At 38.0% G+C, this 14,142-nt stretch overlaps 1 protein-coding gene across 2 annotated transcripts in view; it reads left to right on the top strand.

The window, feature by feature from the left end:
- PRKG1 (protein kinase, cGMP-dependent, type I) overlaps positions 1 to 14,142 on the top strand; it is a 1,720,113-nt gene that overhangs the window by 1,416,989 nt on the left and 288,982 nt on the right. For both annotated transcript variants that reach the window (XM_006831109.1, XM_006831110.1), the window contains exon 7: positions 5,844 to 5,938. In XM_006831109.1, coding sequence (XP_006831172.1) covers positions 5,844 to 5,938 — 95 coding nt within the window. The remainder of the gene's footprint in view (positions 1 to 5,843; positions 5,939 to 14,142) is intronic.

The raw sequence follows: 14,142 nt of genomic DNA, 5'->3' as shown, positions 1-14,142 counted from the left end.
TGGCACTTAACAAAAACAACTCAACACTCCTGAGTTATGCACACAATGGAATGGTCAACTATTCAAGATCAAAAGGACAGCCGAAGGACAAAATTCAGAAGATTGTAAGGAAGTTTGCAGAAGTTTGAATGCAAACAAGAATCAAGGAGGGATTAGGATAGTTGATGGTGCTTGGAGGCGATTGCAGTCCTTGAAATGAACCAAAGTACATCATTTGTTATATTAAAGCTGATGATCTGCTCTGTAAACCTTCATTCAATTCATGATAACAAATTAAAACAAAACAAAACTGAACATTATGTGTCTGATATTGTGCTGTATCAAGACCAAACTTTTTCTCTCCCTAAATGAGTTGAACTAAAATTGAACAAGATTGGTTGATAATATTTCAGAGTCCTATTAATAATTCATATGCTATACATTTTTATTTTTCTAAAGTCTCTTCTTTATAACTTGTATCTTGTTGTTCTTGTTAAGTACCATGGAGTCCATTCCAAGTCATAGTGACCCTGCACAGGGTTTCTGAGGCTGTAAATCTTTACAGGAGCAGAAAGCCTCATCTTTCTCCTGTGCAACCAGCTGGTAGTTTTGACATGCCAACCTTGAGGTTAGCAGCCCGATTCGTAACCACAACGCTACCAGAGCTCCTTATGTTGTTGTTGTTGTTAAGTGCCGTCGAGTCGGTTCCGACCCATAGTGACCCTGTACAGGGTTTCCGAGGGTGTAAATCTTTACGGGAGTAGAAAGCCTCATCTTTCTCCCGCGGAGCGGCTGGTAGTTTCGAACCACTGACCTTAAGGTTCACAGTCCGAGCTCCTTATAGGTTACTATTTTTTTAAAAGTGTAATAAAAAAGCCTAACCATTAAATACTATTTAGTTCCATATAACTTAGTTTCTTATAGTCTCTTGTGATGCAGTGGTGAATAATTGTTATCAGGACTGATTGTGAGGGTTGGAAATCTAAAGATAGACATTTTGTAACAAAGAGGGGAGTGGTTAATCTATCAGTCTAGGAGCGGAGGACCCTGGGACCATCAATGGAGAAGAGCGAAGAGCGGAATCCTACCCAGAGAGGCAGTGAGGCCTGGGATGGAGGCAGAGAAGACAATGTCAAGAGATGGTGGGGCTGGGGGCTTGGGATCAGGAGATGGAAAGGGGGTGAGGACTGTGGTGGGAGGGGGGTGCAGGTTTACAGGGTACACCCCTTGGATGGGTGAGGATGCATGGACAGGATGATAACTATGCCAACTAAATGATGGATGATGGAATGAATGTAAAGCTGATGTTCTCCCGTGTAGATTATCACACAATTCACAATAACATTAAAAAAAAGAGAGAGAGAGATAGGAGTAAGATTCTTATGATTCATTGTTATCTAATGAGTCATTGTTATCATGACAAATTGGGACTCTCACAGTTGTAAAGGTGGAACTTTTGTAACAAAAACAGGGGAGTAGTGAATCTTGCAATCCAGACCATCAAGGGAGAAGAACACAAGCAGAATGTGAGACCTTATCCAGAGAAGCAGCGACACCAGAGATGGAGGCAGAGATGGGGACATGGAGAGAGGGGAGCAGCTGAGGACTCTAGATTCATGGGAAGGGAGGGACTAAGAAACAGTGATCGTGAGGCCTACTTGCAGAATGTACCCTTTGGTGGTGTAAATTATTGTATATGTTTGAGTGTAAAAAAAAAAAAAAAAAACTAAAGTGAATAGAGAGAAACATTGTTAAGTGATGGTACATGAAGGGGGATTATAATCATTGTAATGAAACAAGGTGTATATGATTTGTTGAATGTAAAACTCATGATCTGCCTTGTAAACTTTTACTCAATCCACAATAAAAACCCTAAAAAAAAAAAAGTGACTAAAGTAAGAAAGGAATGGTTTTTTAAAAAAATCTAATTTCTACTTTGATTCTTAAATTTAAAAGGTGATATAGTTGTGTTTTTTCAAACAGTTAAAAAAATTAAATGATAAGAGCAAGGCAGATCCAAGCCACCAGCTGCTCCTTGGAAACTCTGTGTGTCGTCACTGTGAGTAAGAACTGACTTGACAGGACCTAAGAAGAAGAAAAACATCAACATACTATTTATAGAAAATTAAAATACAAACAAGTAGAAAGAATATTCAATCACACATACTCTCTCTTACACACCTGGAAGCACAAGTAGTCAATGCTCTAAAAACCATTTTTATGGAAGTAATAAAATAGCAGCAGTATTAGATATGCAATGATCATTTCATTATCAGATGTGTAGAATTCTGAAATGGTAATTTACAGAAATTCAAGAAAAATGAAAATCAATATGAGAAAGTAACCAATACTTTTTACTATTAAAATGGATGCTTTTCATAGATGAGCTAATTCATCCACATACACAACACAACACACAAATCCCTCCCTATCGAATAACTAGTTCATCCTGCAGAGGAGGCTCACAGGCACAAACAGACTAAATAGTCTCTGTAAGTCTCAGTAGCTAGTTCTTTTCCATAGCATTATGGGTTACGCTTTAAATTGCTGAGAAACAAAGAACTCACTTTGAACATTAAGTTGTGCCTCATCAAAACCATATTTTCCATTGCCTCATATGCATGTGAAAGCTGAACTTGGAATGACTAAGGAAAACCAAAGACTCAATGCATTTGTATTATATTATTTGCAAAAGAAGATGAGCTGTACCATAGACTGCGAGAAGAAAGAACAAATCTGTCTTGAAAGCAATAGAATGCTCCTTGAAAGCAAAGATAGTGAAAATTCATCTTATGTATTTTAGACATGTTATCAGAACAGATCAGTCCTTGGAGAAGGACATCATGCTTGGTAAAGTACAGGGTCAGTTAAAAAGAGGAAGACCCTCAACAAGGTGGATTAACACAGTGAGCTGCAACTCATACAACCATGAGTTCAAACATGGCAACAATTGTGTGGATGGCACATGACCCAGCAGTGTTTTCTTCTGTTGTACGTAGTGTCACTAGGAATCCCAGCTGACTGGTCAACACCTTGCAACAACTTGGGTCAGAAAGTACTTTAGTGTAAGTGTGAAGCACTTGATCACAAGGTCGGTTTGAACCTCTAAGTTGGTAGTTCAAACCCACCTGTTTCTTCTTGGAAACCCCATACAGGTTTGCTATGAGTTGGAGCCAATTCGAAGGCGCTTAACAACAACAACTGTTAGAGAGCTGTCTCTGTAGATTTAAATTTCTTTGCTCTAAATTTTTTCAGGATTAAAGATGTAAATGTTTATAAATGGTGTGTGTGTATATTTAGAACAAGAATTAAATAAAAAATTTGGAGATTACAACTCTAACAACTGTAAAGAAAAGCATTTATGCTTGGTGATTGAACTGCTTATCTTTTGGATTATTCAGATAGGCTTTTCTTCACATTTATCACATAAACATAATAGTTTATTCTTTAAATGGTTCACTTTTTATGTCTCTGTTATTGCATTTCAGCAACATCTTTTAAAATAGCACTTTAAAATCCACAGATATTTTTCAAACAACTTACATAAATCTGCTATTCAGAATTTTTACTATATTTTGCTCACCAAATAGAAAATGTACAAGTTATGAAATGTATATACATATCCAATTTTGGATTAATGTGATAAACATATTTAACACCATAGTCTGTGATTTGTCTAGCAGCTAGTTGGAAAAACAGAAATAATTTTGTCAGAATTCCTCATTGTATAGAGGGCACTGAGATTCTGCAATGTTATGATACATGACAAACCTTAGTACATAAGGCATTTGCCTTAGCATCATTTACATTAATCTATTGACATGCAGACATCAGAGACCTGCTGAATGACAGCCTTGAGAATAAGGGTCCAGCTAGGTGATACAAACAGTTAATGTTTGGGGCTTCTGATGGTAAATGTGATGGTTCATGCCCACCCAGAGATGCCTTAGAAGAAAGACCTATGGAAACGTAAGCAATGGAATTATATGGAGCACAGTTATACTCTGACACACAGGGGTCACTATGAGTTACAGTCAACAGGCTTAACCTGTATTGAAAATAAGTTTCCTACCCACATTTCTGAGAGTTACTGGGTTAGTGCATTTCTATCCACATCTGCAAAATACTTGTAGGCATTCAAATCAGCATCCCTATGATATAGCACAGTACTAAATAGGAGTGTGAAAACTGCATTTCCATGGCTTTGAAACACTGTTGGGAGCAATCAGATGGATCACTAGAGAATAATAATTGAATTGCCTTCTTGCACAGACCTGAATACTTAGAAAACTCTTGGTCTTTGACATCAGTCTCTAGATTCAAACATGTGAAACATAACAATTTTAAATGTGTTTAAATGTCTGCCATTGTCTCAAGAAATTAGTTTTTCTACTTCATTACCTTTTCCAGATAAGTGAATTTTAATGATTTAACCTTTCTGGCAGGAACATAGGCAGTGTTATGAATATTAGTGGAACTTGAGGGGGAAATGAATTAACACAAAGATACAATATACTGCATTAATGTCTACTGTAATGCAATATGCAATAGCAAAACCAAATCTTGTCACTTGCTTTCCTTGGAGTAGCACACAGGGCAGGATTTTGGCAGGTAGCTGGGTATCTTGCTTGTGAAACAATTTATGGCTCTCCATTGAGTATTGTTGTTGCTAAGTACTGTCGAGTAGGTTCTGACCCATAGCCACCCTAAGTAGAGTTTCTGACGAGTGACTGGTGAACTTGAACCAGTAACTTGTCATCATTCAAGTGGATAAAACCTTGTGGATAAAACCGACTTTGCAGTCCAGCTCATTAACCCACAGCACGTTATAAGTTTTAGTGAGTGCTTTTTATAAATGTTAGAGAATGTCAAACAAGCATTGCTTTCTCTGAAGAGCATACTATCTATTATGATAGAAAAGACATGTAATTTTTATCTTTAAAAAAGAGAAATTCTGCTGAATGGAACATGTGGATCATGAGGTCTGTAGTCAGGAAAGGTTTTCAAGGACGAAGTTTAATCTTTGAATAAAGGCTGGGCTCACTGAGAGAAAGAGACAAACATAATCCTAGAAAAACTGGAGTGTATATGTGGTGAAGATTCCCTGGGCCGTCCAAATCATTAATGCCCTCCATTGTTAACTGGTCCACCCAGGGGTGCGCTGCAAGAAAGAGCAGGAAAAGCAGCTCTTGAGACCCTGTGGAGCACAGTTCTTCTGTGACACACTTAGGGTCACCATGAGTTATAGTCAGCTGGAGGGCAACTGGTATATGATTAGATGTGGGAAAAATCATTGCAGCATTTTAATAACAAATAATTGGACATAAAAATATCAGTCAGCAATGAAACTGATATATATATTTATATAATAACGTAAGACACTGAAACATCAAAATGGTTGAACTAATAAACATGGAACAGATTTGTACTAATAAATATGGAACAGATCATTTAAACAATGTGAAAAGAAAAAACAAAATAACTTGAAGAATAACAGAGATGGTATCATGCTATTCATGTATTCTAGAGACACACGTTTGTAAATGGATAAGCAAGATTGGAGGAGTGGCCACTTAGCTCTTTGTAGTGGTTGACACATAGGAGGTAGGAGTAAGTGAAATTCAAATTTCCTAATATATTTTTTTGTTGTTTATTGAAAAAAAATTAGGGACTTTTAACAAAATTTCGTGATTTACATGAAAATCTGTCATATTAATCTTTGGCCCTTTCATGGGTAATTTAGGTTTGTTTTCCTCATAAAATAAGTTTGTTTGTTTAAGAAATAGAATCAATAGTCTCAATTAGTGTTCACTTGATCACCCAGGGAATACAGTAGTTTAGACTTTCATTGTTTCACTTTGTAGGTAAATGTCACTCGGGAAGACTCACCAAGTGAAGACCCAGTTTTTCTTCGAACTTTGGGAAAAGGTGACTGGTTTGGCGAAAAAGCCCTGCAGGGGTAAGTTGACCACATGGGACTCAACTTTTGATCCTGTCTTAAATTTTGAGCTTTTAGCAAAATGGGTAAATTATTTTGTGTTTATTGCAATATTGGACATAGACCTTGATGATAATCTTTTTTTTTTTTTTTTAATTACAGTTAGACTTGAAATCAGTTTATATTGGTTGCAGAATGATTTCTATAATAAATCATTGTTGTCGTTATAGGAACATTTTCAGCTTTATGGTCCTTAACTGCAATCTCTATTAAAAACTCCAAAGGAGAGGGAAGTTTCTGTTACACTAATTTATACAGTTTTACTCAGAATTACAGGAAAGTGGTTGACTGAGAAATTTGAAATCCCTTAATCTGATTATGATAGAAAACAATGATCAGAAGACAATGAAGCCTTTCCAAGGTTCCCCTCTAGATGATCCTTGTCATTGCTGGCTATGACAGAGGAAGTGGAGATGTAGGTAATGCACTCTTGCAGATTCTCTGTGCATGAACTTGAAGGCTAGAGTAGTAGGTGGTGGTTATGTGTCATCGAGTTGGTTCCGACTCATAGCGACCCTGTACAGGGTTTCCGAGGTTGTAAATCTTTACGGGAGCAGAACGCCTCATCTTTCACCCACAGAACAGCCGGTAGTTTCAAACTGCTGACTTGTGGTTCGCGGCCCAATTCTTAACCACTATGCTACCAGAGCTTCTTAGAGTAGTAGAGGCAAGTATTAAAGTGACTACAAATATACTAGTTAACTAAGGTTTTGCACTGAGTCGGTACCAACTCAATGTCACATCACAACAGCAACAAGCCAAGACCTCAAGAAGTAAGCACTTGGGATCTCTTTCCATATGCTATGGAAGAAAATAATCTAGTTGATTTTGCATAAAACGTTTTATGCAATGCATGACAGTTATCAATTATTATTACATTTAAGCATTTTGACTAAAAGTACTATGAAAAAATAGTTTAGGGAGTTTTGTATAATTTATTATCAAGCCCCAATTAGATGGCAGGTTTAATTTTCATTCTTAATATTTAATAGCTACAGAAATGAAAGCGATACTGGTACATTTTTTTACTTAGGCCGTATTTGTTGTTTAGTGTGGTTGAATTAGTTCCAACCCACAGTGACCCTTTATGTATTCTGAGGAGTGGCTGGCGGATTCAAATTGCATACCTAGTGGTTAGGGGAGCTCTGGTAGTCTAGTGGTCAGAGGTGGGCTGCCAATCTCACAGTCAGCAGTTTGAAACTATCAGTTGTTCCGCAGGGTTAATATGAGGCTTTCTGTACCCATAAAGCTTTTACAGCCTTGGAAACCCTATACAGGGTCACTATGAGTTGAAACTGACTCCACGGCACACCACCACCACTACCACCACCACCTTGTGGTTAATAGTCCAATGCTTATCCTACAGCACTACACCATGAAAATTCAGAGCTAGATGTACTCAGCTTTCTTTTTTTTCTTTACCAAATTCTAGTGATCTGTATCTAATGAGCATGTACATACTTGGTATTTTTCAAATGGTAAAGTTAAAAGAAATATCATGTTTGATGTTGATCCACAAAATGATACAATGAAAACTCTCTTAGTATATAAACTGCATGAACATTTCCTTAGTGCTTTAATCTTTCTTTCCCTTGATTTTTTTTTTTTTTTAGCAATACAACATATAAATATTTATTCAGAACCAAACTTTTAACAATATAGCAAAACATATAACTCAAAAAAGGAGGAAAAACTTTAAGAGAAAACAGTGTAATACCTTTTTCTACTTTAAGTTGGAACATTTAGTTGACCTATACCTTCTTGCTTGGCCTATGTCGTAGGTACCTTTGTGTTAGGCTGACACCTCACTTATAATTCCAGGTTAAAATCATATTGCTCCTGAGTCTGGAGGTTACACATGAGCTCCAGCTTGTTGCACTCTGGGATTCTTGGCTGTTGAGGCTAAGGTGCAATGTAAACCTTTGGTAGGTTTCCTGATTCAGGAGCACCCATTTCTCACTGGTGGCACTGAATGGGGAGTGGCAGTTTTTAAGGATCAGGCGCATTTGATTCTAAATGTGGCAACCTGGGGGACTTTAGCATACCTTGGAGTATGGTCTTTGGCCCTTTCTCTATTGCCAGCATTTTCAGGAGTCCCTGCTACACCTTCTGTCTACTGGCTCCCCAAGACATTTCTCGGCATTCCTATGGGTTCATCATTCTGGAGAGATCATACATTCTGGGCCCTCAAGTGACCAGAAAAAAATGTTGTGAGATGTTGAGAGGTAGTGGAATGCCCACCCGGCTTGGAGGGTCAGGGATTTCTACTCTGGGCTCAGCTCTGGAACCAAACAGCAATGCTTGGTTTGACCCAGTCCCTTAACGTCTCTGGGCCTGTTCTATTTGCTGGAAACCCAAGGGGATGGTCTAAACTAACTCTGTTGTTTTTATTGTTGTTGTTATAGTGTTGTTGAGTCCATTCCGACCCATAGTGACCCTGTATACGGTTTCCGAGGAGCAGCTGGTGAGCTTGAACTGCCAACCTTGCATTTCAAATGGCTTTGCAGTCTACAGCGCCACACCAGGACTCCAGCAAGAAAATTCTAGATTCCATAATTCTATAAAAAATGGTTTTGGAACTATGGAAAGAGCTTTTATGAAAGTGCATGCATTTTGTGCCATGAAGAGAGGCCCTCTTCCCCTCCATTTTTAAAAGAATAGAAGATTCTAGGGAACAAGGACACCTAGCTTCATTGGTTCAAGATGAAATGTCCCTATAGGAATTAATGTTATTTCCAACATGACCCAAAGACCAGGAATATTAACTACTATCTCTGATAGAGGTCACAAGTAAAATACTAAAAAGTGAGGAATACACATAAGTAACTGAGAATGAATAGATTTTCTTGAGTAGTTTATTGTCACTGAATTTCAAAGTCAATTAAAAAGACACGTCTGTAGTGAGAGCAACTTTCTATGGTGTGTTCCAAGAAGTGACCATGGGATATGGTTTATGGAAAAGTTGCTAAATTTTAGTCTGCTATCAGAATAATTTAATGACCCTTCATCTACTTTAATTATTTCTAGCACATGGTTATTTGCTTGAGTGGTCTGGTGACAAGACTCTCTTTTTCACTTAACTGATCTTCCTCACTGGCCTTTTCTGTCTAACGCACATTCAGTTCTCCCATAACTTACAAAACAATTAATCCATCTCCATCTTCTGTACTCCCCTTACTACCATTTCCCTACACAGGACCTTGACTATTTTTATTTAATGCCTGGTATTCTCACTTTCTCAATACTCAATCTGACTTTATCTCTCTATACTAAATACTCCTTTAAAAGCAACTAAAGACTTGCTATGTACCCAGTAGAATATAATTTCTCCTCTAATTTTGACTTTACTTCTCCTCAGTTTACACTGTTGACCACTCCCTTCCTTCTTTAAACTCTCCATTCTTTGTTACCGTTGAAATTATTAGCCTTCTTTGTTGTTGTTGATAAGTGCCTGTGAGTCAGTTCCCAGTCATAGTGACCTTCGATAGGAATTCTGTGGAGTGGCTCGTTAGCTTGAACCAGCTGCTCCTCAGAAACCCTATACAGGGTCGCTATGAACTGGAACCGACTCAATGGCACTTTATTGCCACTGAAATTGTTAGCATTCTTTAGAATTCCTCATTACATTTCATAAAGCTCACCATTGTTTTCTTATCAACTATCCTTCCTACACACGCCTTATACACTTTTCCAGCTCTATGGATGCATGTTGCTTCCATGAAAAAATTCCCAAGTATATTTTAAAGGGAGCATCAGGCTGTTACCAGATACTCAACAGTTATTTGCTGAATGAATGAACGAATGGACAAATGAACTTCTCTGTTGTTGTGTGTCATTGAGTTGGTTCCAACTGACAGCAACCTTTTGTGGGGTTTCTTTTGGTATAAATCTCTACAGGAGCAGAAAGTCTCATCTTTCTCCTGAGTGACCTGGTGAATTAAAACCGCCTACTCTATAGTTAACAGCCCATCGCATAACCCAGTATGCCATTGGGGCCCCAGTGAACCTCTCTAATGAAACTTAATTTTGTAATTCCATCTGATTTCAATTACTTTAACTATTGTATTTTCTTTGGCCATGCAGCTGGGATTATAAGCTCAATTGATTATGGGGAAGGGATTGGCTGACTGATAAGTAAATGAGTAAAATATGGTGAGAACCATTGCAAACTGGCAAGCCTAGTGTAATTCTAACTGGAAAGCCTATGTATAATTCTACAGGTAATTATACCTAGTATAATTCTACTGGTAAGCCTATGCAACAGCAAAAACTAAGTTCGAGATCCATGCTAATCTGCAGAAATAATGGAATGATTTTTTTTTTTTTAAAGAAAAGCAGAAAAAAACCTGTTAGTCTTTTTAAGTACCCTCGTGACTGTTCCAACTCATAGCGATTCTCTGAGTGGGGCTGGTGGGTTTGAAGCTACCTTGTAGTTAGCAGTGAGCTTAGGGAGTTTTGTTTGTTTTGTTACCAAGTTAACTTATACACACTAGGACCCCAGGAAAAAAAAAAGTGAGATATGATTTTGAAACTTTTGGACTTGGGTAAATGGATTTGATTTTTCAAAAACTGAAGGCAACCAAAGAATTCTGCAAACTGATTTCACCTGTGGGATATCTGCCAATCAGGTATTGCCTCTTTAAAATGCTGTAGTTCATTTCCAATGAAGCAAAGCTATTAGATTAACCTGTCTCTATGAACTCTTTGAAAAACTCTATACAGGGTTGCTATGCATCAAAACTGACTCGACCGCGCTGAACAGCAACAGTAATTATTTTCTTGGTTTGATTTTTGGTATTCTGTATCTGTAAGTTGTTTTCATACTGTGTCTGTGTGCTCTTTTTTGAGCTCTGATTTTCAGTGTTTCTCATAGAAATCCAACTTTTTATAAAACATTGATTTCATTTATTCCTAAGTAACTTAATATAAGAATCTAAAGTCTGCTAAAGAGCTCTGGTAGTATAGTGGTTACGAATTGGGATGCTAAATCAATAGAAAGATGAGGTGTTCTGCTGCCATAAAGATTTACAGCCTCGGAAACCCTGTGCAGGGTTGCTATGAGTCGGAACCGACTCCGTGGCACAGAACAACAACAACAGTCTGCTGGACAGTTGTGTTTGTGCATATATGTGTGTGTCTGTCTGTGTATCTATCGTCCACTGTCAGCAAGCCAACTCTGACTCATATCGAGACTTTAGGGGAGCAGGCAGCCTCACCTTTCTCCCACGCGGGCTTGAAATGCTGACCTTCTGGTTAGCAGTCTAATGCTTAACCACCAGGCCTCATTGTCTAGATGTAATATTTGTGTAATAGCTTTGCTTGTTTGCATACTATATGGTATTTATACTTGGAAGAAACAGGCTTATTATCACACAGCATTTGAGATGAAAATTTTCTCACACATAAACTTTATATGCACTGGAGTATTGAATTTTATTCCCCTGAATCTGTTCAGAAAGCATTACCATATTGCACTCAGCACTCACTCTTTTGACCCCTCACATTTGAGTCCTCAGCATAGGAAATGATGAAGCACGGATCTCAGCAATGAGAGTGCTTGAACTGGTATCCACTGTCTGATCATTCTCCCTCAGAGCAGTTTGTGGGCTTGAACCACCAACCTTGTGGTTAGCATTCCAGTGCTTATCCTACAGTGCCATGAGTGCTCCTGAATTTAGTGCTCAAGAAATATTAGCTGTTATCTATCCCCACCACCATCCTCTTCATCTTTATCATCCCCACCACATTTTCATCACTCCCATCATTTAGAATGTTCCCTTCTGTGTGATTAAAGTATAGAGTATTGGTATATTGGCATAGCATTACATTTGAGTAAAAAACTCATTGTTTATCTAAGTGTGCATGCTAGTTCACTTCTCGGTCACCTCAGTTTCTGAGCAAGTTGATCTAAATGATCTCTAAATTTTCTTAAGGTACAGCCTGTGCTCCTCTGAGATTTGACCTCTTTACAACTGGCACAGGTCCCTGGAGATCAAGGACATCAAATGCAGCCCTGAGGTTGCCTGTTAAGTGTTGGTATTTAATAGCAAGTTACTGTCAGCAGGGCCCTTCCCTGCACGAACTCTTCAGCTCTTGCTTTTCATTCGGATCACCTCTGCCCGCGTCAGTCTCTGGCCTTGGGAATGCAAAAGTGAATGAGGCAGTCGGTTTAATAGATGTTATTGGAAATAGTATTGGGTTACCCAATAAGAAAGGCAAGCAGTGGTTTGCTTGTGCCTACTTACTAATTTGTAAGGAGTATTTTCACATTTTTCATTATATCAAAGTGTAGGTTTGAATGACTTCTGTTTCCTTCCCAATGCTACAATCTACTCCTCCAGAATCAAAATCCCTTTTCAAAATTACAGGAATGGAATAACCAATAAGCAAGGGAAGCACAGTCTTACTTATACTCAACTAAACTGTAGTGAGCAGGTTCCCATGTCTTTCAACACATCGAAGATGAAATAGGATGTGGTCAAAGCTGTGGAGAAAACTATGAATTTGTTCACTACAAATAGGTTAAGTACGCACAAGCAAGCCTGTGCTTGCCTGATTTATTGGGTAATCTCCCCCTGCCACTCCTGGTGTGGCACTATAGGATAAGCATATGACTGTGACCTGCAAGGTCCTCAGAAAACCTATACAAGGTCACTATGAGTCGGAACTCACTCGACAGTGCTTAACAACACCACTTATAATTGGAAGTATCTATTGCACCTCTCACAGACTATGATATGGGGGAAGTGAATCAATCTTTCTCAGGGAGCACTATGGGTCTGTAGAATAGTACTGGACTAGGAACCAAAAGGTTGGTAATTCAAATTCACCAGCCACTCCAAGGAAGAAAGATGAGGTTGTCTGATTCTGCAAAGGTTTTTGTCAGCCTAGGAAACTCTGTGCAAGCTTGTATGAATCTATACCTGCTTGATGAGACTTATGAAAAACAATTTCTTTAAATATAGCAAATTGTTTACTACTACTGTAGCACCTGCTCATTCCTTTTTGACATATTTATTAATAACTTTTTTAAGGATGGTCTGTTTATGCATCCTACCTTTGTGAGTTACAATGTCTTCATTTACTTACATTCACATGGATATAGTGTTGTTGTTGTTAAGTGCCATTGAGTTGGTTCCGACTCACAGTGACCCTGTATAGGGTTTCCAAGGAGCATCTGGTGGGTTTGAGCCAATGGCCTTGAGGTTAACAGTCTAGTGCTTATCTTACAGTGTCATACCAGGACTTTGAATATAGTGTTAGGCCTAGAGATATAGGTTAGCTTCTTTTTTTATGCCTTAGGATTTTCAGTACTGTGACATTTATCATCTGTAGTAAGTAAGTTGAGTGTTTCTGTATAGATAAGCTATCTTTTTTCTGTGGTAGCTTTCTATTTGTATTTTGTGTTCTGTACTTTTACTACAGTCTGTCTAGGGATGGATATGTTTTACTTATTCTTTGTGGGGTTCACTGTGTTTCTTTATTCTGGAAATTTTGTTTTCCTCATTCTGGAAAATTCTTAAAATCATCTGTGCCCATTTCCTTTCTTACAACCTCTCTGTTTGTCATTTTGGAATTCTTACTCTTCTGGGAGGAGCTCCCTCATTCTACCAGCCTTCTTTCTTTTGTCTCAAGTATATGTTTGTTCCCTGTCATTCTGTGCTGTGTGTGTAATGGTGTCTGAGAAAATTCTCTCATGCCATGCAGTTATTTACTTCTGTCTTCAATTGTGATCAAGTCTAAAGTTCATTCCATCTTCCGAGTAGTTTCATGTTACTATATATTAAAATTGAGGACAAAGGTGCACCTGACATGGTATTTTTAATCACCTCATGTGCATGTGAAAGTGACGGAGTAGATTGACTCAGTGGCAGCAACAGTGGATGCCTAACAATTGTGAGGAGGATGCAGGACCCCACAGTGTGAAGTGTAAACAGTTAGTACTTTCCAGACAGCCCCATAGGACTGAAGTGATTAGTAAACCAAATAATGTATACAGTATGTATAGTATGTATGTATATTAGAATGATGTTTGGAAAGTACTTAATGTCCCATAAATGTAAGATATCATCACTCTTATTTTAAAACTATCATTATATCACTTTTGCTTTTTTTATTTTTTTATTTTTTTTTTTTTACTTTAAGTTGATTATTTTTAAGATTTG

Source organism: Chrysochloris asiatica, unplaced genomic scaffold (genome assembly GCF_000296735.1).
Source record: "Chrysochloris asiatica unplaced genomic scaffold, ChrAsi1.0 scaffold00003, whole genome shotgun sequence".
NCBI lineage: Eukaryota > Metazoa > Chordata > Mammalia > Afrosoricida > Chrysochloridae > Chrysochloris > Chrysochloris asiatica.
This window is presented reverse-complemented; position numbering and strand designations above follow the sequence as displayed.